Genomic DNA, 27500 nt, shown 5'->3' with positions numbered 1-27500 from the left:
TTATGGTTTAACATGTGTTCAACATCAGGAGTCCATCTGTCTGGTTCCATTATGGTTTAACATGTGTTCAACATAAGGAGTCCCTCTGTCTGGTTCCATTATGGTTTAACATGTGTTCAACATAAGGAGTCCCTCTGTCTGGTTCCATTATGGTTTAACATGTGTTCAACATCAGGAGTCCCTCTGTCTGGTTCCATGATGGTTTAACATGTGTTCAACATAAGGAGTCCCTCTGTCTGGTTCCATTATGGTTTAACATGTGTTCAACATAAGGAGTCCCTCTGTCTGGTTCCATTATGGTTTAAAATGTGTTCAACATCAGGAGTCCCTCTGTCTGGTTCCATTATGGTTTAACATGTGTTCAACATCAGGAGTCCATCTGTCTGGTTCCATTATGGTTTAACATGTGTTCAACATCAGGAGTCCCTCTGTCTGGTTCCGTTATGGTTTAACATGTGTTCAACATCAGGAGTCCCTCTGTCTGGTTCCATGATGGTTTAACATGTGTTCAACATAAGGAGTCCCTCTGTCTGGTTCCATTATGGTTTAACATGTGTTCAACATCAGGAGTCCATCTGTCTGGTTCCATTATGGTTTAACATGTGTTCAACATAAGGAGTCCATCTGTCTGGTTCCATTATGGTTTAAAATGTGTTCAACATCAGGAGTCCCTCTGTCTGTTTCCATGATGGTTTAACATGTGTTCAACATCAGGAGTCCCTCTGTCTGGTTCCATTATGGTTTAACATGTGTTCAACATCAGGAGTTTCTCTGTCTGGTTCCATTATGGTTTAACATGTGTTCAACATCAGGAGTCCCTCTGTCTGGTTCCATTATGGTTTAACATGTGTTCAACATCAGGAGTCCCTCTGTCTGGTTCCATTATGGTTTAACATGTGTTCAACATCAGGAGTCCCCCTGTCTGGTTCCATTATGGTTTAACATCTGTTCAACATCAGGAGTCCCTCTGTCTGGTTCCATGATGGTTTAACATGTGTTCAACATAAGGAGTCCCTCTGTCTGGTTCCATTATGGTTTAACATGTGTTCAACATAAGGAGTCCCTCTGTCTGGTTCCATTATGGTTTAACATGTGTTCAACATCAGGAGTCCCTCTGTCTGGTTCCATGATGGTTTAACATGTGTTCAACATAAGGAGTCCCTCTGTCTGGTTCCATTATGGTTTAACATGTGTTCAACATCAGGAGTCCATCTGTCTGGTTCCATTATGGTTTAACATGTGTTCAACATAAGGAGTCCCTCTGTCTGGTTCCATTATGGTTTAACATGTGTTCAACATCAGGAGTCCCTCTGTCTGGTTCCATGATGGTTTAACATGTGTTCAACATCAGGAGTCCCTCTGTCTGGTTCCATGATGGTTTAACATGTGTTCAACATAAGGAGTCCCTCTGTCTGGTTCCATGATGGTTTAACATGTGTTCAACATCAGGAGTCCCTCTGTCTGGTTCCATGATGGTTTAACATGTGTTCAACATAAGGAGTCCCTCTGTCTGGTTCCATGATGGTTTAACATGTGTTCAACATCAGGAGTCCATCTGTCTGGTTCCATTATGGTTTAACATGTGTTCAACATCAGGAGTCCCTCTGTCTGGTTCCATTATGGTTTAACATGTGTTCAACATCAGGAGTCCATCTGTCTGGTTCCATTATGGTTTAACATGTGTTCAACATAAGGAGTCCCTCTGTCTGGTTCCATTATGGTTTAACATGTGTTCAACATAAGGAGTCCCTCTGTCTGGTTCCATTATGGTTTAACATGTGTTCAACATCAGGAGTCCCTCTGTCTGGTTCCATGATGGTTTAACATGTGTTCAACATAAGGAGTCCCTCTGTCTGGTTCCATTATGGTTTAACATGTGTTCAACATAAGGAGTCCCTCTGTCTGGTTCCATTATGGTTTAAAATGTGTTCAACATCAGGAGTCCCTCTGTCTGGTTCCATTATGGTTTAACATGTGTTCAACATCAGGAGTCCCTCTGTCTGGTTCCGTTATGGTTTAACATGTGTTCAACATCAGGAGTCCCTCTGTCTGGTTCCATTATGGTTTAAAATGTGTTCAACATCAGGAGTCCCTCTGTCTGGTTCCATGATGGTTTAACATGTGTTCAACATAAGGAGTCCCTCTGTCTGGTTCCATTATGGTTTAACATGTGTTCAACATCAGGAGTCCATCTGTCTGGTTCCATTATGGTTTAACATGTGTTCAACATAAGGAGTCCATCTGTCTGGTTCCATTATGGTTTAAAATGTGTTCAACATCAGGAGTCCCTCTGTCTGTTTCCATGATGGTTTAACATGTGTTCAACATCAGGAGTCCCTCTGTCTGGTTCCATTATGGTTTAACATGTGTTCAACATCAGGAGTCCATCTGTCTGGTTCCATTATGGTTTAACATGTGTTCAACATCAGGAGTCCCTCTGTCTGGTTCCATTATGGTTTAACATGTGTTCAACATCAGGAGTCCCTCTGTCTGGTTCCATGATGGTTTAACATGTGTTCAACATCAGGAGTCCCTCTGTCTGGTTCCATGATGATTTAACATGTGTTCAACATAAGGAGTCCCTCTGTCTGGTTCCATGATGGTTTAACATGTGTTCAACATCAGGAGTCCCTCTGTCTGGTTCCATGATGGTTTAACATGTGTTCAACATAAGGAGTCCCTCTGTCTGGTTCCATGATGGTTTAACATGTGTTCAACATAAGGAGTCCCTCTGTCTGGTTCCATTATGGTTTAACATGTGTTCAACATCAGGAGCCCCTCTGTCTGGTTCCATTATGGTTTAACATGTGTTCAACATCAGGAGTCCCTCTGTCTGGTTCCATTATGGTTTAAAATGTGTTCAACATCAGGAGTCCATCTGTCTGGTTCCATTATGGTTTAACATGTGTTCAACATCAGGAGTCCCTCTGTCTGGTTCCATTATGGTTTAACATGTGTTCAACATAAGGAGTCCCTCTGTCTGGTTCCATTATGGTTTAACATGTGTTCAACATCAGGAGTCCCTCTGTCTGGTTCCATGATGGTTTAACATGTGTTCAACATAAGGAGTCCCTCTGTCTGGTTCCATTATGGTTTAACATGTGTTCAACATAAGGAGTCCCTCTGTCTGGTTCCATTATGGTTTAAAATGTGTTCAACATCAGGAGTCCCTCTGTCTGGTTCCATTATGGTTTAACATGTGTTCAACATCAGGAGTCCATCTGTCTGGTTCCATTATGGTTTAACATGTGTTCAACATCAGGAGTCCCTCTGTCTGGTTCCATTATGGTTTAACATGTGTTCAACATCAGGAGTCCCTCTGTCTGGTTCCATTATGGTTTAAAATGTGTTCAACATCAGGAGTCCCTCTGTCTGGTTCCATGATGGTTTAACATGTGTTCAACATAAGGAGTCCCTCTGTCTGGTTCCATTATGGTTTAACATGTGTTCAACATCAGGAGTCCATCTGTCTGGTTCCATTATGGTTTAACATGTGTTCAACATAAGGAGTCCATCTGTCTGGTTCCATTATGGTTTAAAATGTGTTCAACATCAGGAGTCCCTCTGTCTGTTTCCATGATGGTTTAACATGTGTTCAACATCAGGAGTCCCTCTGTCTGGTTCCATTATGGTTTAACATGTGTTCAACATCAGGAGTCCATCTGTCTGGTTCCATTATGGTTTAACATGTGTTCAACATCAGGAGTCCCTCTGTCTGGTTCCATTATGGTTTAACATGTGTTCAACATCAGGAGTCCCTCTGTCTGGTTCCATTATGGTTTTAAGAGGTAATTGCTCTTTAGAAGAAGCGCAATCTTCCTTAGCAGTTATTGAACAGTTACTTTAAATCCAACGACTCCAGCATGCTAATGGCTGCCGCTAGCCACTTTAGAGAAAATGAGAAGAAAAACAGTGTGTTTTTCATTTTGTAAGAACAATGGAGAGACTTGAAGAGGGTGGTTATTGTACATTTGTGTTTCATTCGAAACGTATAAAAACAGCTCTTGTGAATGGGCAGAAACTAAACACAGGGCTACACGTGCGTACCGATAGGACGCATGAGGATTGAGTAGCTCCATTTTGTACCGACAAAACTGTAGTTACTGTATATGTAGACGCCAGACAACAAAGTTGAAATTAAGCCTCTAAAATCGATAGATCAATAAATCCCCAAGCTGTGAGAGAGTGAGCGGTCAGTTATATACAACAGCGAAACAATCATTTCGTAAACCCACATTGCAACAAGAACCCTACAAGCCATGGCTTCCCTTAGAGGAAAAGACAAGGAATAACTTGGGGATGCAAACGAGAGTAATGAACAGCTAAATAATATCCAGGAAATCATAGCTTAAACGCTCTCAATGCTCACCTAAACAAACAAACTGCTACAATCTGTTGTTAAAAAAGTAAATTAGCTCAAAAAGAAAGTACAATCTAATGTTTTATCGACATGCAAATACAAAGAACTAGACAACAAAATGTGCCTTCTGGAAACAAAGTTGCAAACTTTAGAAGATGAATTGGACCAGCAAGAAAACAGAATAAGATGAAACATGAGAATATTGTCCCATACCGGAAGACGAGGAAAAAGGGGACCTTTCCAGCTACGTGGTCAAACTGATATCAGAGGAACTTGAAGTGGGTAAATCACCAGAGGATCTGGAACGATGCCATAGGATTGGGCGTAAAACAGAAGAATGCTAAATACCTTTACATGGGAATCTTCAAGATGTGGAACTATCAGACCAAAGTCAACATTCTGAAGGCACAGGGGGGAAAGGAGATCAAAATCCACGGCCAGTCCATTCGATTCGTCCAGGATCTGTCTGCTAGGCCGAGAAAATAAATGCAAGCAATATATTCCAATCAGACAGTCACTGAATTAAAGAGGTATCAAATCTCAAATCGGCTTCCCGGCAGTGGTGTGGGTATGGAAGAGAAGACAAAGGATGAAATTCACAAGCGCCAAGCTACAAGAAACCTTCCCAGAAACCTTCCAGGTTGAAGGAGGGGAGCCCCCTGCTAAGAGAAGAGGTCCATGTTGGAAATAACGATGAGCGCACTAGGCTATATATTGTGATACCTGAGACCAGCTTACCGGAAATTGAGACAACATCCTTTCCTCCACCCCCAAATTCAGTCTATACTCTACTTTCCCCAAATAACTGTTGTTCAAGTAAGGATAGAAGTAGCCAATGCCAATAGACTACATGGACACTGACAATACAATTCAAAGGGGGAAATATTGCATGTATGCCAATAACTGTTCTGTGTGTGTGTGCGTGTGTGTGGGAATGTAGGTGTGTGTGTGTGTGTGGGGGAATGTAGGTGTGTGTGTGGGAATGTAGGTGTGTGTGTGTGTGTGTATATATATATATGAATGGGAGTGTGAGGGAAGAGTGAGGGATGGTGAATATGAATATGTGTAGGAGGGTGAGAGAGAACGGGCGTGTGGATGCATAGAGCATATGTTAGGTAGGGAATGAGAATGGATGAGTAAGTCGATGGATGGATGTAAGTAAGTGTGTCTGAGAGGTAGGGAGGGTTGGGACAAGCTTGGCTTGGGTGGAGAAGGGTGGGCAAGGAGAGAGACAATCACCCGACCTCAACCAAATTGAGATGGTTTGGAATGAGTTGGACCGCACAGTGAAGGAAAAGCAGCCTACAAGTGCTCAGCATATGTGGGAACTCCTTCAAGACTGTTGGAAAAGCATTCCTCAGGAAGCTGGTTGAGAGAATGCGAAGAGTGTGCAAAGCTGTCATCAAGGCAAAGGGTGGCTACCTTGAAGAATCTCAAATATAAAATATATTTTGATTTGTTTAACACTTTTTTGGTTACTACATGATTCCATGTGTTATTTCACAGTTTTGATGTCTTCACTATTATTCTACAATGTAGAAAATAGTAAAAATAAAGAGAAACCCTTGAATGAGTAGGTGTGTCCAAACTTTCGACTGGTGCTGTATGTATTCATACTATGACTCCCATTTCATGGAATGCCCACTGCATTTTATCAGGTTCTTCAATGATAGACGGAACAGACAAGTTTAACTTTGATTGTATTGTATACAAGTAAAGACCAACAGAATCCAACTTATTACATTGACAGGCTTCATGATGGGAAAAAAAACATATGGTTCTTGAACAGGAAAGGTCAAATGCTTTATTATCTAAACGTTGAAAGTGCGTGGGCGACAGAGAGAAACAAAATGGTGCAGTTTGAGGCTATGCGGCAGAGTGTGATACGGTCGCTGGAGATGGGGGTGTGAGCAGGTGGGCCCGTGCAGGAGTGATGTTGTGGGATGTTTGTGTATGTTTTGTAAAACACAGGATGCATATTGTTATACTGAATATATTAGTCATGAATAGAAGTGTGATGCCTGAAGTAATCATTGCCTGTATGGGTCAAAGCATGGCTAAACTGAACATATAACTAGAATTGTAGTTTTATTCCATGCCAATCATGTCCTGCTGGGGATGGACACAGTTCCCAACCACAGAAGATTAATGAGGGACTATTGGGTAACGTTACGTGACACTAAACGTTACGTTACACTAAACGTTACACTAACACGCTACCCAGAACGGACTGCAGTGAACTCCATAGTGATACATCAACACACAAACCCTACGCAATGATCTTCCTGACAACGGTTTGGTGTCATAGAAACCGTGACCTTCTGGTTGCCAAGGCTGTTTAGAAAACCCTGCTCGGTCTCCCATAGCGACAGGGGTTCTATTCTGGTAGCGTCAGTGCTGTGTTCTGTCAGTGCGCTCCACTGAGCTCATAGACTCACAGTCATGAAAGACTGTTTTCACCATGTAACTAACTTCCTGTTTCTAGTCACTGGGGGGAAAGCTTGAGGAGTTAGGCCCTAACCACAGTCATCCTAGGATCATCCTGCAATGCCTGTGTGTGTGTAGTTTCCTTACTTGTCTCCTTTGCTGCGAGCGATGCCGATGAGTTTCTCTATCCCGCCGGCGTCTCTCAGTGCTTTGGCATTCTCCATGTTCTTAGTGATGACCTCATGCAGAGCGCAGCAAATAGCCGTTACCGTATCGTCTGACATGGTCTTAATGGGCGCTAGTGGACCCCCGGAACCGCAGCTAGTCCCACCGCTGCCCCCAGTACTGCTATTGCTGCTTCCCGGTAACCGGTGGACAAGGTCACGCATGGCATATTTACCTGTGAGGAGAGGGGAACAAAAGAGATATTGCTTGGGTTAGAATTCTGAATGTGTGTGTGTGTGTGTGTGTGTGTGTGTGTGTGTGTGTGTGTGTGTGTGTGTGTGTGTCAGGAAAGTAACAATCCTCATTGGTTACAGCCACTAACCTGGGCACACATGTATGCCAGAGTCGCCATGGGTTATTTAATCCAACCCTCTGCCCTATGAGTCAGCTTCCCCATATCTCCCCCATCTTCCAACACTTAACTATCTCTTAAATAAAGCTAAACAATTACGAAAGAAGTGGGACTGCCCCACTCCGTCATTTTTTTATTTAAAGACAATCTTCATTGATTCAAAAAACATCAATCTCCTTTTTCCCCTCCTCATCTCCTGTCTTTGATGAAAATACAGCCCCATTCACCAGTATCATCCTCTGTTACGTTCCCCAGTTTCTGTGTTGTGGTTTGTTATGTGTGTGTTTCAGGATGGCTTCCTGAAATCCCCCAAGCAGCTGATTGGTCGACTCCACGGTTAATTGGAGCTGACCCCACCCCCTCGTCAAGTTACAGCTGTATCCCATTAGACTCCTTCTGAAGCTATATACAACCCAGTGTTCTGTTCAGCAGAAAATAATGCAGAGAGAGAGAGAGCTCATTGCTGAGAGCGGAGGCTGATGGCTGATGGCTGAGAGCGGAGGCTGATGGCTGAGAGCGGAGGCTGATGGTGATATACTGTGTTGGTTGTTCTCAGAGGGAAATGATTAGTGTGTCCTGTATTGGTTTAGTGAGAACTGATTGGTTATGTCTGTGTCAATAGGACGCAGTGTTTTGATCATTGTGAAATTGTTTGTAAAATTCTGTTTTGTTTGTTCCCAGGGGGGAAGGCATCTAGGGAGGCAAGAGGCCCGCGGGCATACATATACCCGTAGTATATTCACTGTCTAGGCACACTAGTGTCGTGTCTTTGGCTATGCCAGATTAATTGCTATGACATGCTATTCTATAAAACAATTTCTCCGTAATTAATATCACCTGATTGAACTAATCATGTAAATGTAATTAACTAGAGAGGGACACCACAAAATAATATTTATAGAGCTGTTATCTTCTGAATAAACTCTTAAAGATTTAGTAATATTTTACATCCATAGCCGTCAATCTTAATCATTTTACTTCAGTCTCATATTCTGAAAGTTGTAAATTCTTGGTTATCTGCAAGAATCCTGGCTAACAAGTTGAATCAGCAATACAAAATTGGGTTTAATTATTTATTTACTAAATACCTAACTAATCACACAGAATCACACACACACAATTAAATCATAACTTGATTACAAATTGCCGTCATAAAGGAAAATGTCCCTAGCGGGCGAAACAGATATGACAGCTTGTTACACAAAGAAAAGGGGCGGGATTTTAGTGAAAGAGTGGGAGACTGGAACAGCGGCGAAGCTGTGCTATCGTAAATACAGTAGCTTATGCGTTCTAAATTACCGCCCATTTGGAAAAGGAAAATGCAATAAATATTTACTCTGAGTTGCGCTTCAGTAGGTTGGTGGTAGATGGAAGACCGTATCGCCAACCCGAGTCCTCTGTCCTTTGAAGAATGTCTCTGGTGGTCACTGGATACGTTGGAGTAACGTCGATGTGTAGTAGACGGGATACTCTGACTGTCCTTCCTAACCTGCGTTTGTAGCAGCTGTTGCTAACTCAACGGCTAGGAGGTATCACTTCTGTAGTGAATACGAGTTCAAAGTTCATACCATTTGCAACCAAAGTCCATGCTGATGTTGGCTTAGTTCTGTAGTTATTATCTGAACCATTCTGACATCGGATCGTCATCCTAATGTACCCGGAACAGGAAGTTATATTTTTGTCAATGGCTTATATAGTGGAGGGAGAGGGGTGTGTCTGAAAAGTTTATAACCCATGCCTCTTCACAGGGGCGGGCCACTGTTTGAGCAGAGGCCCCAAACTTATGAAAACCCAAATCTCTCATTTGGAAGCTAAAATTACATTTCATCTCTTCACAAATAATTTCATATTCAAACGTTTGAATTAAACAACAATTCCATGTGAATCTGATACCTCTGAGGTTTAGACTTTCCACAGTAGAGTTTGTCATTCTATCATTGATGAGACTGTGTCAGAGGGCAACCGAACTGACATGATATACCTTAAGTACCACCGCATATGTTCAGTTGGTCGGATTACCAGAATATAGTTCATTTCCCCCCAACTTCTGATGTTCCCAGAATCTCTATGTTAACCAAGGGGTTTTCTTATGTCACATCAGTAGGGAAGAGGAATGGGGGAGGGGGGAAAGAGGTATTTATGACTGTCATAAACCTACCCCCAGGCCAACGTCATGACACTAGGTAAGACCTGGGTGGACCATCCCCTGTATTGGTTAGAGCACCAGGTGGTGCTAGTTAGGTAAGTAGTGGGTAGGCAGGTAAGGTAGGAGGGGGCTTTGACATGTACTTTCTTTGCTTTGGTTCCATCCAGCCCCTTTTACCGGAATAAATTCCCTGTAAACGGTACCATTCTCTGCCTTTGTCATCCTTACTCACACCTACAGTCCCATACCGCTTTCACTTCACGGAGAGTGTAGTTGTAGCAGGGTGTTGCGTTCCCTCTTCACAGAGGCGTGCGTAACATCCTATAACAATCAAACCTTAAAGAGCAGTACCATAATTTCTCAAACAATCAGTGAGGAAGTATGGTACTGCATTCAAGGACAAACATTGTTCTAAATCCTCAAGCCTTTCTCTCTCAGCCTGGCCAGTCTCTCTCAGCTGAAGTCAATACACTATGACTCATCTGGTATTTGGAAGAAGATTGACGTGGACGAGAGGAAATTAAGGGAAGAATCTGACATTAACAGAAAAGAGAGTAGTCAGAATGAGAGTAAAAGCCAGATAAAAGGACAGAGGGAACAATAAGTCTTCCCTACACATTAGCCTACACCCTCATTGGGAGTCTTTCATGCTCAATTGGTGACACGTTATCATTTCACAAAATGTCAACATTGACACATATCTAGGAGGCGGACATCTTTGACTGATGACCCTGAGTGATTAACATGACACTGGTGAAGAGCTGCTCTTTCAGATTGAATCATTTTCTCTATTGAAATGTCAATTGTCCATGTGAGTGGATGGTGACCTACACAGGAAAATGGAAGTCAATAGGTTCATTGAAGACGGAGCAATTAAGACAGCTGTCAATGTCTCACTGGTGGGCTAGAACCCAGATAATATACCTAAACTCTCAGCAGGACAGGACTAGAACCCAGATAATATACCTTATTTCTCAGCAGGACAGGACTAGAACCCAGATAATATACCTTAACTCTCAGCAAGACAGTGCTAGAACCCAGATAATATACCTTAACTCTCAGCAGGACAGGACTAGAACCCAGATAATATACCTTAACTCTCAGCAGGACAGTGCTGGAACCCAGATAATATACCTTAACTCTCAGCAGGACAGGACTAGAACCCAGATAATATACCTTAACTCTCAGCAGGACAGTGCTGGAACCCAGATAATATACCTTAACTCTCAGCAGGACAGGACTAGAACCCAGATAATATACCTTATTTCTCAGCAGGACAGGACTAGAACCCAGATAATATACCTTAACTCTCAGCAGGACAGGACTAGAACCCATATAATATACCTAAACTCTCAGCAGGACAGGACTAGAACCCAGATAATATACCTAAACTCTCAGCAGGACTGGAACCCAGATAATATACCTTAACTCTCAGCAGGACAGGACTAGAATCAGATAATATACCTTAACTCTCAGCAGGACAGGACTAGAACCCAGATAATATACCTAAACTCTCAGCAGGACAGGACTAGAACCCAGATAATATACCTTAACTCTCAGCAGGACAGGACTAGAACCCAGATAATATACCTTAACTCTCAGCAGGACAGGGCTAGAATGCAGATAATATACCTTAACTCTCAGCAGGACTATAACCCAGATAATATACCTTAACCTCTTGGAACTATAGGGGGTGCTGTTCCGCATTAGCATATTTGGGTCTCCAAATTAAACTGCCTCGTGCTAAATTCTTGATCGTACAATATGCATATTATTGTTATTATTGGATAGAAAACACTTTATAGTTTCTATAGCCGTTGGAATTTTGTCTCTGAGTGGTACAGAACAATATCTACAGCACTTTTCATGACAGGGGTCAGATTTCAGAAATTTTTACCCCTGATCTGGAGTCTGTTTTTAAGGCGACAGTGAATGCTATGAAGAAACCGACACTGCCTACGTCTTCCTCTGGGTGTCTGTACGTCATCACGTTTTGAATGGAATCGATTGCACAATCCCAGCCCATATAAAACCACAAAACGTGGGAGTACACTCTCTTTTGTTCGCGCGTCACAAGCGGGATGGACATCGGACTTGCCTCATTCCAAATCGTTGTTTAACCAGTAATATTTCTCTGGTCATGTTTTTACTCGTTATAGTTGTTAAAAACATCATAATGTAGTTAATTTGAACCGTTTTATAGCAATTTATATCCGTTTAGTGCGATTCTGAGGAATTTCTTTGTCGTGCACTTTTTAGCTTTGGGAACGTTTCGGGGGTCTCGGTCGTTGGTAGTGGACATTTCGAAGGACAGAGGACATCTATCGACCAAAAGAAATTTATAACATAGAAAGGATACATTGCCCAAGAATCTGATGGAAGAACAGCTCAAAGTAAGCAATATTTAATATGATAAATCGTTGTTCTGTCGAAATATTTTAAACGCATATTTCGCCATTTTGTTTGGTATAGCTTCACTTGGCGAACCCTGTATTGAAAAGTAAGGATAATTTTAAAAATGTAAGTCAGCGGTTGCATTAAGAACTAATTTGTCTTTCGATTCCTGTCAACTCTGTATTTTTTAGTCAAGTATATGATTAGCTTTCGATTAAACTAGATCACTCTGAAAGCTGACATCCCTCATTTTGATGCTTGAGTTGTGACTATTTCCATTGTATAACCACGGTTTTGTATGGCTAAATATGCACATTTTCGAACAAACTGTATATGTATGTTGTAAAATGATGTTACAGGAGTGTCATCGGAAGAATTCTGAGAAGGTTAGTGAAAAAATTAATATATTTTGGCGATGATAACGTTATAGCTCCCTTTGCCTTGAATTCATGCTCTACTAACGTTTGCACATGTGGTATGCTAACTTATCGATTTATTGTGTTTTCGCTGAAAAACGCTTAGAAAATCTGAAATATGGTCTGAAATCACAAGAACTGTGTCTTTCCATTGCTATGCTTTGTCTATTTTTATGAAATGTTTTATGATGAGTAAATTGGTCATACACGTTGCTCTATCTAGTAATTCTAGTCGATTTGTGATGGTCGGTGCAATTGTAAACTGTGATTTCTACCTGAAATATGCACTTTTTTCTAACAACACCTATCCTATACCATAAATATGTTATCAGACTGTCATCTGATGAGTTTTTTTCTTGGTTTGTGGCTATCAATATCTTAGTTTAGCCGAATTGGTGATAGCTAGTGGTGGAGAGAGAAAATGGTGGACAAAGAAAGATGGTGTATTTTGCTAACGTGGTTAGCTAATAGATTTACATATTGTGTCTTCCCTGTAAAACATTTTAAAAAACAGAAATGATGGGTTTATTCACAAGATCTGTATCTTTCATCTGGTGTCTTGGACTTGTGATTTAATGATATTTAGATGCTACTATTTACTTGTGAAGCTATGCTAGCGATGCTAATCAGTGTGGGGGGGGTGGGGGGTGATCCCGGATACGGGGTTGAGAGGCGGTAAAAGTTAACTCTCAGCAGGACTAGAACCCAGATAATATACCTTAACTCTCCGCAGGACTAGAACCCAGATAATATACCTTAACTCTCAGCAGGACTAGAACCCAGATAATATACCTTAACTCTCAGCAGGACAGGACTAGAACCCAGATAATATACCTTAACTCTCAGCAGGACAGGACTAGAACCCAGATAATATACCTTAACTCTCAGCAGGACAGGACTAGAACCCAGATAATATACCTAAACTCTCAGCAGGACAGGACTAGAACCCAGAGAATATACCTTAACTCTCGGCAGGACAGGACTAGAACCCAGATAATATACCTAAACTCTCAGCAGGACAGGACTAGAACCCAGATAATATACCTAAACTCTCAGGACAGGACTAGAACCCAGAGAATATACCTTAACTCTCAGCAGGACAGGACTAGAACCCAGAGAATATACCTTAACTCTCAGCAGGACAGGACTACAGTATAATGTAGATTTTCACACATGGTTATCATTGCAATTCACAACAACCATCGTCCCACTGCTGCCAACTCCTCTCTGTCCTTAACGTTCTGTATGGATTATAGTAATACATTTTAATCTGGGATGGTGAAATTCCTGCTGTGTCATTCAAACGGGTTAAAAACCCTCAACACACCCCAATCATTCACAACATGAAGGAATACACACAGTTTTCTAAGCATTATTATTAGCAACGAGTGGTAAGTTAATTGGTGAAGTGTTATCTGGTTGTGACAGGCTATAGAGAGAAACTGAATGGACTATCTTCACTGAGAAGACAATACTAAGATCAACTAAAGCTCTTTATCCTGGGGGAGCCAGAGGAGAGTAGAGAAAGGAGAGTTTTATTAGTCGTATGTATGGGATATGCATGGTATACAATAAATGCAGCTTCAGGTTGTGTGGTTTGAGGGCCATCGTGGTATAAGCTTGAGTGGGAATATACACGGATGTGTCTATAATCAAAGAGAATTCTCTTGGGAGGTAATACAGTCAGCATTTGATTGTGAGGTATTCTATGTTGGGTGAACACAACAACTTGAGTTCCTTTGAGTTGTCACAATCACACCATGAGTAGTTAATCATGAAACATACACCTCTGGCTTTCTTCTTCCGGATAGTTCTTTAATCCTGTCTGCGCGATGTACTGAGAACCCAGCTGGCTGTATGGACGGTGACAGTATATCCGAAGGGAGCCATGATTCCGTGAAACAGAGTATGTTACAGTCCCTGATGTATCGCTGGAAGGAGATCCTCGCCCTGAGCTCTCAGAATAGCCTCAATTCATCAGGTTATGGACTCTATAAGGTGTCGCAAGCATTTCACAGGGATGCTGGTCCATGTTGACTCCATTGCTTCCCACAGTTGTCTCAAGTTGGCTGGATGTCCTGTGGGTGGTTGACCATTCTTGATACACACAGGAAACTGTTGAGCGTGAAAAACCCAGCAGCGTTGCAGTTCTTGACAGAAACCAGTGTGCTTGGCACCTACTACCATACCCCATTCAAAGGCACTTAAATTTTCCCTTGCACATTCACCCTCTGAATGGTATATATACACAATCCATTTCTCAATTGTCTCAAGGCTTAAAAATCCTTATTTTTGTTGGTATTTGTATTTGTTATGGATCCACATTAGATGCTGCCAAGGCAGCAGCTACTTTTCCTTGGGTCCAGCAAAATTAAGGCAGTTTATTCAATATTGGTGAACCTGTCTCCTCTCCTTCATCTACACTGATTGAAGTGGATTTAACAATTAACATCAATAAGGGATCATAGCTTCCACCTGGATTCACCTGGTCAGTCTATGTCATAGAAAGAGCTGTTTAAAAAAAAATGTTTTGTACAATCAGTGTATACTGGAAATAATATGAAATAGTTGAAATGATTTAAAACATATTTTGCCGTCATTTTTGATACTAAGTGCATTAATTCCATTAACTGGGAAACATTGAAATCCAATTCAATTAAATTCCAAGGATTAAATGCTTTTACAATTCAATTCCAATTCCATAACTTGAAGATTGAATTCAATTCAAATTTCAACAATGTAAATTCTCCAGTTCAAGAAGGAATTCAATAATTGAATTGGAATTCCAAATGAGATTTGGATTGACCCCAACCTTGTCTGCTATTAATCACTCAGTTCACTGGTTCTCTTTCTGATGGTGAAACAAAGCAGCTGACCCAGTGAGGATACCGTTATAAAGACAAACACAATGCTGTGGTAGAATGACATAAGAGCCAGAGTCATTCATTAGTAATCCTAAAGACCAGAACAGAGACAGGAGATGTTTGACTCCAAATGGTCCACGTCTGCAGCTGTAACAGCCTGAAACCTCCTGCTGTGTTCACAAGGTACCGAGTCGCATAGATCCTCAAACTAGCTGTCTCATCTGAAATCTCCTTGGTGGGACAGGAGGGACAGTGGGACATGATGGTCAGGAGGGACAGGATGGTCAGGAGGGACAGGAGGGACAGGATGGTCAGGAGGGACAGGATGGTCAGGAGGGACAGGATGGTCAGGAGGGACAGGAGGGACAGGAGGGACATGATGGTCAGGAGGGACAGGATGGTCAGGAGGGACAGGAGGGACAGGAGGGACAGGATGGTCAGGAGGGACAGGATGGTCAGGAGGGACAGGATGGTCAGGAGGGACAGTGGGACAGGAGGGTGAGTGGTACAGGAGGGACAGGAGGGACAGGAGGGACAGGAGGGACAGGATGGTCAGGAGGGACAGGATGGACAGGAGGGACAGGATGGTCAGGAGGGACAGTGGGACAGGAGGGTCAGTGGTACAGGAGGGACAGGAGGGACAGTGGGACAGGAGGGACATGATGGTCAGGAGGGACAGGATAGTCAGGAGGGACATGAGGACAGTGGGACAGGATGGTCAGGAGGGACAGGATGGTCAGGAGGGACAGGATGGTCAGGAGGGACAGGATGGTCAGGAAGGACAGTGGGACAGGAGGGTCAGTGGTACAGGAGGGACAGGAGGGACAGTGGGACAGGAGGGACAGTGGGACATGTGGGACATGTGGGACAGTGGGGACAGTAGGGACAGGGGGACAGTAGGGGCAGGAGGGACATGAGGACAGGAGGGACAGGAAGGAGAGTGGGACAGTGGGACAGTAGGGACAGGAGGGACAGTGGGACAGTGGAACAGGAGGGACAGGAGCAACATTGGGACAGGATGGACAGGTGGGACAGTTTGAAAGTGGGACAAGAGATACAGTGTGACAGGAGGGACAGTTGGACAGTGGGACAAGAGGGACAGGAGAGACAGGAGGGACAGGAGAGACAGGAGGGACAGTGGGACAAGAGGGACAGTGGACATGTGGGACAGTGGGGACAGGAGGGACAGGAGGGACAGTGGGACAGGAGGATAGGAGGGACAGGAGGGACAGTGGGGACAGTGGGACATGTGGGGACAGTAGGATAGGAGGGACAGTGGGACAGTGGGGACAGTGGGGACAGTTGCAACAGGAGGGACAGTGGGACAGGAGGGACAGTGGGACAGGAGGGACAGTGGGACAGGAGGGACAGGAGGGACAGTGGGACAGGAGGGACCGTGGGGACAGGAGAGACATGAGTGACAGTGGGAAAGGAGGGACAGTGGGACAGGAGGACAGGAAGGACAGTGGGACAGGAGGGACAGTGGGACAGGAGGGACAGGTGGGACAGGAGGGACAGGGGGGACAGTGGGACAGGAGGGACAGGAGGGACAGTGGGACAGGAGGGACAGGGGGGACAGTGGGACAGGAGATACAGGAGGGACAGTGGGACAGGAGGGATAGTGGGACAGGAAGAACAGAGGGGACAGTGGGACAGGAAGAACAGAGGGGACAGTGGGACAGAGGGGACAGTGGGACAGAGGGGACAGTGGGACAGGAGGGACAGAGGGGACAGTGGGACAGGAGGGACAGAGGGGACAGTGGGACAGGAGGGACAGAGGGGACAGTGGGACAGGAGGGACAGTGGGACAGGAGGGACAGTGGGACAGGAGGGACAGTGGGACAGGAGGAACAGTGGGACAGGAAGAACAGAGGGGACAGTGTGACAGGAGGGATAGTGGGACAGGTTGGACAGTGGGACAGGAAGGACAGTGGGACAGTCGGGATAGTGGGACAGGACGGACAGGAGGGACAGTGGGATAGTGATCCAGTGGGACAGGAGGGACAGGAGGGATAGTGGGACAGGACGGACAGGAGGGACAGTGGGATAGTGATCCAGTGGGACAGGACGGACAGGAGGGATAGTGGGACAGGACGGACAGGAAGGACAGTGGGATAGTGATACAGTGGGACAGGAGGGACAGAGGGACAGGAGGGATAGTGGGACAGGACGGACAGGAAGGACAGTGGGATACTGATACAGTGGGACAGGAGGGACAGGAGGGACAGAAGGGACAGTCGGGATAGTGGGATAGTGATACAGAGGGACAGGAGGGACAGTGGGGACAGTGGGATAGTGATACAGTGGGACAGGAGGGACAGTGGGACAGGAGGGACAGTGGGAGAGCCATGTATTACATTGACACTAAAATGAGCTCCTGTTGGGCAGAGCATTAGCAAAACAATAAATATCCGTGTGTGTGTGTGTGTGTGTGTGTGTGTGTGTGTGTGTGTGTGTGTGTGTGTGTGTGTGTGTGTGTGTGTGTGTGTGTGTGTGTGTGTGTGTGTGTGTGTGTGTGTGTGTGTGTGTGTGTGTGTGTGTGTGTGTGTGTGTGTGTGTGTGTGTGTGTGTGTGTGTGTGTTCATGCGTATGACTGCAGGGATGGTTTTAGATAATCAGGACGTGTAACAGTATGATGAGATGAATGCAATCAGAAATGACTTCATTCAACTGCTGCTGCTTCACTCTGCAGACTCAACCAAGATTACATCTAACAGTCAGTGTTGACACCACACCTGGTAATCGCACGTGCACACATACACGCACACGCACACACACACACACACATACACGCACGTGCCACAGTGGTAAGACTCATTCTCTGATTACATCCTGTTTCCTGTCTCCAACAGAAGAAAATACTTAATCAAGTCAATAATGAGTGATTTGATTTAAAGTATGGCAATTATACTCAACAATTAGTGTGTGTGTGTATATATGTCTGTGCTTGTATCTGTGTCTCTGTGTGTGTGTGTGTCTCTCTGTGTGCGTGTGTGTGTGTTATTTGATTGTTTACTGACAGAGAATAGAGAGTGTTATTGAAAGGAAATTGACTGTAATTGCCCCAGTGGAATCTCTATGCACAATACATAAACAGTTTCTCTGTTAGCTGAAGACCTTTACTTTCACCTGAGCAATCATGTATGATCATCAATGATAACTGTAACAGAGGAAGGAGAGAGAGGGAGAGAGAGGGAGAGGGGGAAAAGGGAGAAGAGAGAGTGCAGAGAGGGGAAAGACTACAAGAAGGAAGGAAGCATTTTCACACAACTCAAACAGGGCCTTGGACTTTCCTTGCCAATGGCTGAACCTGGTTGTCTCTTTAGGCGCATCTCCTGAGTGGCGCAGTGGTCTAAGGCCCTGCATCTCAGTGCAAGAGGCATCACTATAGTTCATGGTTCAAATCCAGGCTGTATCACAACCGGCCGTGATTGGGCGGCGCGCAATTGGCCCAGTGTTGTCTGAGGTAGGCCGTCATTGTAAATAAGAATTTGTTCTTAACTGACTTAAGTGCTGTATGCCTCATCAGCCACAGGGGGCACCAGATCACAAGAAATCAGGTAAGTCAACTCAATATAGGACCCAGCAATAGGGAACCTAATGATATTTAAGTATAGACTCATACAGTTCAGAATGGACCTATTATGAATGATGTCAGTGCCTCAGGTATGCAAATGTCACTCTGTGAAAGATGACCATTGGCCAGCTAAATACACCACCAGAAATCACCCAACTGTCCAAAGTAAATGGCCAGCAATGTGGGAAATTCTCCTTCTTTAGGAGAAACGGACATTGAAAAAAAAGTAAAAAAAAAAAAAAAAGCGGTTAGAACATGAGGTTAGAAAATGAAGGTAAATTGGAAAGGGTCACGTTGCTACCTATTAGAGATAGTAGTTTCAGTGAATGCAGGATTTCACACCTGTAACATCTTGCTCTCTGAGGCTAGCTTTGATGTGGCTGGGTGACAGAAGAGAGAAGCACACTCACAAACATATATACACACATTAAAGACAGGGGGTTGTATGGAGGACAGATCCACTAGATCACACATTAAAGACAGGAGGTTGCATGGAGGACAGATCCACTAGATCACATTAAAGACAGGAGGTTGCATGGAGGACAGATCCACTAGATCACACATTAAAGACAGGGGGTTGTATGGAGGACAGATCCACTAGATCACACATTAAAGACAGGGGGTTGCATGGAGGACAGATCCACTAGATCACATTAAAGACAGGGGGTTGCATGGAGGACAGATCCACTAGATCACATTAAAGACAGGAGGTTGCATGGAGGACAGATCCACTAGATCACATTAAAGACAGGAGGTTGCATGGAGGACAGATCCACTAGATCACACATTAAAGACAGGAGGTTGCATGGAGGACAGATCCACTAGATCACACATTAAAGACAGGGGGTTGTATGGAGGACAGATCCACTAGATCACACATTAAAGACAGGGGGTTGTATGGAGGACAGATCCACTAGATCACACATTAAAGACAGGAGGTTGCATGGAGGACAGATCCACTAGATCACATTAAAGACAGGAGGTTGCATGGAGGACAGATCCACTAGATCACATTAAAGACAGGAGGTTGCATGGAGGACAGATCCACTAGATCACATTAAAGACAGGAGGTTGCATGGAGGACAGATCCACTAGATCACATTAAAGACAGGGGGTTGCATGGAGGACAGATCCACTAGATCACATTAAAGACAGGGGGTTGCATGGAGGACAGATCCACTAGATCACATTAAAGACAGGGGGTTGCATGGAGGACAGATCCACTAGATCACACATTAAATACAGGAGGTTGCATGGAGGCCAGATCCACTAGATCACACATTAAAGACAGGAGGTTGCATGGAGGACAGATCCACTAGATCACACATTAAATACAGGAGGTTGCATGGAGGCCAGATCCACTAGATCACACATTAAAGACAGGAGGTTGCATGGAGGACAGATCCACTGGATCAAAATATGTGTTTGAAATAATAGTGAATAAAAATGTGTGATTTAAAAATGACATTTCTGAGAAGAGCCATCTTTTTCCCTTTTTTCTGGAATACCTGTCTGGAAAAGTGACGTTGTTGTTAGTGGTCATAGAATGGGGGTCAGCTGCTCAGAATATTCCAGATGACTTCACTAGTACTAATGCCTACCTCTGACAGAATATACCTGAATACATTTGAAAAGTTCTAAGTAAACACGGTTGACCAATCTCGTTAATGTAAACCGTCTCTGGCACCTCCATAAGTACACCTTACAATGATCATTTATATACTCACCGTCTCATCCTGTACACAAGACTGTTAACAGCCCTTCAAGCTGATAGGGGAGAGGAAGCAGGCAGGACTGCCAGAAAGGAAATGTAGCGAGTAAATGGAATGTGACGTAGTCTTCCACACATGACTTATTCCATAGAGAGAAGAGCAGGAGTAAAGAAATGAGTGTGTGGTTAAAGCTACCAGATGATTACACTCTTTACCCCAGAGTTACGTTCTCTTTGGCACACCTTGGTATTTTGTGCATGCAAAAATGTGTATAAGTGTGTGATGGCGTGTGTGTGTTGTGAGTCAGGCTGTGCCCTGCGGACGCTGATTCCTCTGCACTCTCTTAGTGTGTGTGTGTGTGTGTGTGTGTGTGTGTGTGTGTGTGCCCTGCGGACTCACTCCTCTGCACTCTCAGTGTGTGTGTGTGTGTGTGTGTGTGTGTGTGTGTGTGTGTGTGTGTGTGTGTGCCCTGCGGACTCTGACTCCTCTGCACTCTCAGTGTGTGTGTGCCCTGCGGACTCTGATTCCTCTGTAGACTCAGGTTCCTGTAATTAATGGCCGCCTACAGCACCCTCCCTGCGTTTCCGCAGCAAACCTCCTGAGCACTGATGTCATCATCCGGAGACACAAAGAGCGGATCCAAGGAGGACTACATTAACTAATACCCCTGTATACGTAGGTCTGAACCCAGATAGATAGATAGATAGATAGATAGAGAGAGAGAGAGAGAGAGAGAGAGAGAGAGAGAGAGAGAGAGAGAGAGAGAGAGAGAGAGAGAGAGAGAGAGAGAGAGAGAGAGAGAGAGAGAGAGAGAGAGAGAGAGAGAGAGAGAGAGAGAGAGAGAGAGAGAGAGAGAGAGAGAGAGAGAGAGAGAGAGAGAGAGAGAGAGAGAGAGGTCACGATCAGATGAGCTCCTGCATTTTTCAGCATTTTCTTTAAAAAAAGATAGATTTAGAGTTAGATAAACTTGGATTTTTTTGTCAGGAACACATACAGGATGCTACCCTCTACAACATAACCCTCACTTCAAATCAAAACTCAAAACCTACAACCTGATTTTGGACGGAATTACGGAATCACCTGAAAAGTTCACAACAACCAAGGATTATAATTCTATACAGAAAATTCTCTGGAAAACAACAGAAACCTGAAAACACCACCCAACCTGGAACTGAGTGAGTAATGTTTAGTCTGAAACTATATTCTATTTCCAAAAGCCAAGAAGAAAAATACATGACATTACTTTATAAGGACTGAATGGTAACATAATTCTGCCAAGCTTGATACAACTTCAACTAGCACTTACGTGTCAAGTGAGAGGTGTCAAAGCCCATTAGCCCAACAATGGCAGGAGAGTCGAATAGTCTACCCCAACCAAATGGAGAGGCCTTAGAAGCTGCCTCCCGCTGTTCAGAGGTAATTAAAATACAGTACCCTGTGAGTGTAAAGAATGATAAGGCAAGAAAAGATCACAAAATGAAGCTCCTTATGGAAAATCAAGAGACACTTTTTGCTGACTATTACAAAAATGGGAACATCAGCAACCTTATCTTCCACACAAACCATCCCCTGGCATGGCACAGTGCTATATTAGCACACTACCCCTCTGTTAAGAGAGGGGGGGTTAACGAGGGGTGGAAACTCAGGATTCTTGACAACGAGGACGAGGAGTCAGCTAACATAAATCTTTATAAGTCTGGAACAGTAATGGTACAGGGCAACCCCAAACAGTTTCAGCTGGACTTTCACCTAATCAAAGAATTAGCCCAGCAGGAGAAGCTCTCCCTTGATAAAGATACCCCCACCCCAAGCGGGTCAGACCAGACCTCTTCATCATATAACCCCACAGACGAGCAACCCTCAGCAGACAGTCAACCTCCCAGCACAGAGTACTTCTCCCTCATTGAAATGAAGGATAAATTCACCCAGCTGGAGGTAAGGCAGGTGGAGCTGGAACAGCAGGTGATTACACTCCAGTCAGCACAGACCCAGACAACAGTCCAGCACAACAACACCCCTTTAACCAGACCTGGAGTGCTGGAGGTGGAGAGAGACATATCTGCACTCTGGACAGTGGTGAGACAACTTCAACAGGAGAAAGAGCAGAAGCAGGAGCAGGAGCAGAACAGAGCACTAGAGGAGAGGATCAGACTGCTGGAGGAGAGGGAGAGGGGGATGGAGGAGAGGATCAGACTGGTGGAGGGGGATGGCATGTGACAGAGAACAACCCACTAGGGAGGTGGCCATCCCCACAGAGACGCCAGCAGGACAGCCCACCTCAGCACCCGACAAAAGTCTCAACACCACAGCAGAACAGTCCACACCAGACCCTGACCATAGAGTCGACATCACAGCAGAACAGACAAAAGAAAAACCCCAAGCCCAGCAGCTCTCACCCCCTCTGAGCACCCCCCTGTCAGCCACCCTGATAGCCCTCCTGACAACCCCCCCCACACCCACTGAGGACAAACACAAGACACAGATTGTCCTCCTTATGGACTCAAATGGGAAATATATAGAAGAAAAAAAACTTTTTCCCAAACACAGTGTGTCTAAACTCTGGTGTCCAAACACCCAGCGCGCCCTAGACCTTCTGTCTGAGGACAAACTAGGCTCACCTAGCCACATAATAATACACACAGGCACAAATGACCTGAGAGCACAGCAGGAAAGGGTGGCCACAGCACTGAAGGGAGTGATTGAAAAAGCTTCTTCTACTTTCCCCAACGCACAAGTGGTTATCTCCACCCTGCTACCACGAAAAGACTTCCACCCTGCTACAATACAGCGGGTAAACGCAAGCATTTCCCGTGACTGTGCCTCAAAACCAAATGTCTTTCTGGCCCACCACTCCACCCTGGACTTGAACAGCCTCTATGACCAGGTCCACCTCTACAAGGCAGCAGTGCCCACCTTTGCCCGGACTCTAAAGGACATCACTCTCAAACGCAGCCCCAACACTTCACACAGGAGCAACAGATCAATAGACACCCCACCCAGACCAGTCGAGACAACCTCCAAGACCTTCAGGACCCCCCTGGACCTACACATAGAGGACCCACGCCAAGAGAGTTACTCCAGACCACAGCACCCCCAGACACATCCACACCCCACCCCAACCAATCAACACCCCCCCACATCAACCATGCCCCACACCAATTTAGGCCCCCTCAGATCAACCTTGCCACTCCTGCCCACCCCATGCACCCCCCCCCGCAAAGAGGGCATCAACATGGAATCACACATACGCCCAGGTAGTGAGCGGGCAAACAGCCAACCCCCACTCTTACACTCGCCCAACCAACGGCATGTACCAGATGCCCAGGCTCTGCTCACACTTACTGGCCTGAGGCCAAACCAGACCAACAACATTGGACACTTTATGGAACAAAAAGCCTTCACTATATCATCCTGGAATATCCAAGGCCTGAGGTCATCTGCCTTTGGCCTAAAGAGCAGGACCCGGACTTCACCAAAGAAATCGGTAATGCAGACATTGTCATCCTGCAAGAAACTGGTATAGAGGAGACGGACCCACTGGTTGCCCTCTAGGTTACAGAGAGCTGGTAGTCCCATCCACCAAACTACCAGGTGTGAAACAGGGAAGGGACTCGGGGGAATGCTATTTGGTATAGAGCAGACCTAACTCACTCCATTAAATTAATCAAAACAGGAACATTTTACATTTGGCTAAAAATTCAAAAGGAAATTATCTTAACAGAGAAAAATGTCCTCCTGTGTGCTACCTATATCCCCCCACTAGAATCCCCATACTTTAATGAAGACAGCTTCTCCATCCTGGAGGGGGAAATCAATCATTTCCAGGCCCAGGGACATGTATTAGTCTGTGGCGACCTAAATGCCAGAACTGGACACGAACCTGACACCCTCAGCACCAGGGGGACAAACACCTGCCTGCAGGTGACAGCATTCCCTCCCCATATGCCCCCCTAGGCACAACTATGACAACATAACCAACAAACGGGTCACAACTCCTACGCTCTGTAGCACGCTGGGTATGTACATAGTCAATGGTAGGCTTCGAGGGGACTCCTATGGAAGGTACACCTATAGCTCATCTCTTGGCAGTAGCCTGTAGACTACTTTATCACTGACCTCAACCAGAGTCTCTCAGAGCGTTCACAGTCAGCCCACTGACACCCCTATCAGATCACAGCAAAATTACAGTCTACTTGAACAGAGCGCAATACTCAATCATAGGCATCAAAGCCAAAGGAACTGAGTAACATTAAGAAATACTATAGAGGAAGGAATGCAGTTTGGAAACCTACCAAAAAACAATTAGGCAACAGCAAATCCAATCCCTTTTAGACAACTTCCTGGGTAAAACGTTCCACTGCAATAGTGAAGGTGTAACTTGGCATTAGAAAATCTTAACAGTATATTTGACCTCTCAGCTTCCCTATCAAATCTAAAAATCTCAAATAGAAAACCGAAGAAAATGAACAACAATGAACAATGGTTTGATGAAGAATGCAAAAATCTAAGAATAAATTGAGAAACCTGTCCAACCAAAAACATAGAGACCCGGAAAACCTGAGTCTACCCTTCACTATGGTGAATCACTAAAACAAAACAGAAATACACTACGGAAAAAGAAGGAACAGCACGTCAGAAATCAGCTCAATGTAATTGAAAATCCATGGACTCTAACCAATTCTGGGAAAATTGGAAAACACTAAACAAACAACAACACAAGAATTATCTATCCAAAATGGAGATGTTGGGTAAACCACTTCTCCAATCTTTTTGGCTCTATAACAAAGAATAAAGAGCAAAAACATATACATGATCAAATACAAATCCTAGAATCAACTATTAAAGACTACCAGAACCCACTGGATTCTCCAATTACCTTGAATGAGTTACAGGACAAAATAAAACCCTCCAACCCAAAAAGGCCTGTGGTGTTGATGGTATCCTTAATGAAATGATCAAATATACAGACCACAAATTCCAATTGGCTTACTAAAACTCTTTAAACTCGTCCTTAGCTCTGGCATCTTCCCCAATATTTGGAACCAAGGACTGATCACCCCAATCCACAAAAGTGGAGACAAATTTGACCCCAATAACTACGTGGAATATGCGTCAACAGTAACCTTGGTAAAATACTCTGCATTATCATTAACAGCAGACTCGTACATTTCCTCAATGAACACAATGTACTGAGCAAATGACAAATTGGCTTTTTACCAAATTACCGTACAACAGACCTGTATTCACCCTACCCACCCTAATTGACAACCAAACAAACCAAAACAAAGGCAAAGTCTTCTCATGCTTTGTTGATTTCAAAAAGCCTTCGACTCAATTTGGCATGAGGGTCTGCTATCAATTGATGGAAAGTGGTGTTGGGGGTAAAACATACGACTTATAAAATCCATGTACACAAACAACAAGTGTCGTTAAAATTGGCAAAAAACACACACATTTTTCCACACAGGGTCGTGGGTGAGACAGGGATGCAGCTTAAGCCCCACCCCTTCAACATATATATATCAACGAATTGGCGCGCACTAGAACAGTCTGCAGCACCCGGTCTCACCCTACTAGAATCCGAAGTCAAATGTCTACTGTTTGCTGATGATCTGGTGCTTCTGTCACCAACCAAGGAGGGCCTACAGCAGCCACCTAGATCTTCTGCACAGATTCTGTCAACCTGGCCCTGACAGTGAATCTCAGTAAGACCAAAATAATGGTGTTCCAAAAAAGGTCCAGTCGCCAGGACTACAAATACCATCTCGACACGGTTGCCCTAAAGCACACAAAACTATACATACCTCGGCCCAAACATCAGCACCACAGGTAACTTCCAGAAAGTTGTGAACGATCTGAGACAAGGGCCTTCTATGCAATCAAAAGGAACATAAAATGCAACCTCCCAATTAGGATGACTAAAAATACTTAAAAATCAGTTATAGAACCCATTGCCAGCTATGGTTGTGAGGTCTGGGGTTCACTCACCAACCAAGATTTCACAAAATGGGGCAAACACAAATTGAGACTCTGCATGCAGAATTCTGCAAAAATATCCTCCGTGTACAACGTAGAACACCAAATAATGCATGCAGAGCAGAATTAGGCCGATACCCACTAATTATCAAAATCCAGAAAAGAGCCTTAAATTCTACAACCACCTAAAGAAGCGATTCCCAAACCTTCCATACAAAGCCATCACCTACAGAGAGATGAACCTGAGAAGAGTCCCCTAAGCAAGCTGGTCCTAGGGCTCTGTTCACAAACACAAACACACCCCACAGAGCCCCAGGACAACAGCACAATTAGACCCAACCAAATCATGAGAAACAAAAAGATATTACTTGACACATTGAAAGAATTAACAAAAAAACAGACAAGCAAACTAGAATGCTATTTGGCCCTAAACAAGAGTACCCAGTGGCAGAATACTGACCACTGTGACTGACCCAACTTAAGGAAGAGCTTTGACTATGTACAGACTCAGTGAGCATAGCCTTGCTATTGAGAAAGGCCGCCGTAGGCAGACATGGCTCTCAAGAAGACAGGCTATGTGCACACTTCCCACGAATGAGGTGGAAACTGAGCTGCACTTCCTAACCTCCTGCCCAATGTATGACCATATTAGAGAGACATATTCCCTCAGATTACAGAGCCACAAAGAATTTGAAAACAAATCCAAATTTGATAAACTCCCATATCTACTGGGGTGAAATCCACAGTGTGCCATCACACGCAGCAAGATTTGTGACTGTTCCACAAGAAAAGGTCAACCAGTGAAGAACAAACAGCATTGTAAATACAACCCATATTTATGCTTATTTATTTAACTTGTGTGCTTAAACATTCGTACATTGTTACAACACTGTATATATATATATGACTTTGTAATGTCTTTATTGTTTTGAAACTTCTGTATGTGTAATGTTTACTGTTAATTTGTATTGTTTGTTCACTTTGTGTATTGTCTACCTCACTTGCTTTGGCAATGTTAACACATGTTTCCCATGCCAATAAAGCCCCTTGA

General features: G+C 44.2%; 1 protein-coding gene across 1 annotated transcript in view; it reads right to left on the bottom strand.

Moving 5' to 3' along the window:
- Positions 1 to 27500, bottom strand: part of LOC120050489 (catenin delta-2-like) — a 363309-nt gene that overhangs the window by 53704 nt on the left and 282105 nt on the right. Inside the window, exon 19 of the mRNA XM_038997076.1 lies at positions 6935 to 7187. Within this exon, the coding sequence (XP_038853004.1) occupies positions 6935 to 7187 (253 nt within the window). The remainder of the gene's footprint in view (positions 1 to 6934; positions 7188 to 27500) is intronic.

This window comes from Salvelinus namaycush, chromosome 7 (assembly GCF_016432855.1).
Source record: "Salvelinus namaycush isolate Seneca chromosome 7, SaNama_1.0, whole genome shotgun sequence".
In the NCBI taxonomy this organism is placed as follows: Eukaryota; Metazoa; Chordata; class Actinopteri; order Salmoniformes; family Salmonidae; genus Salvelinus; species Salvelinus namaycush.
The sequence above is the reverse complement of the archived record's forward strand: the minus strand, read 5'-3'. Positions and strand labels throughout refer to the sequence as shown.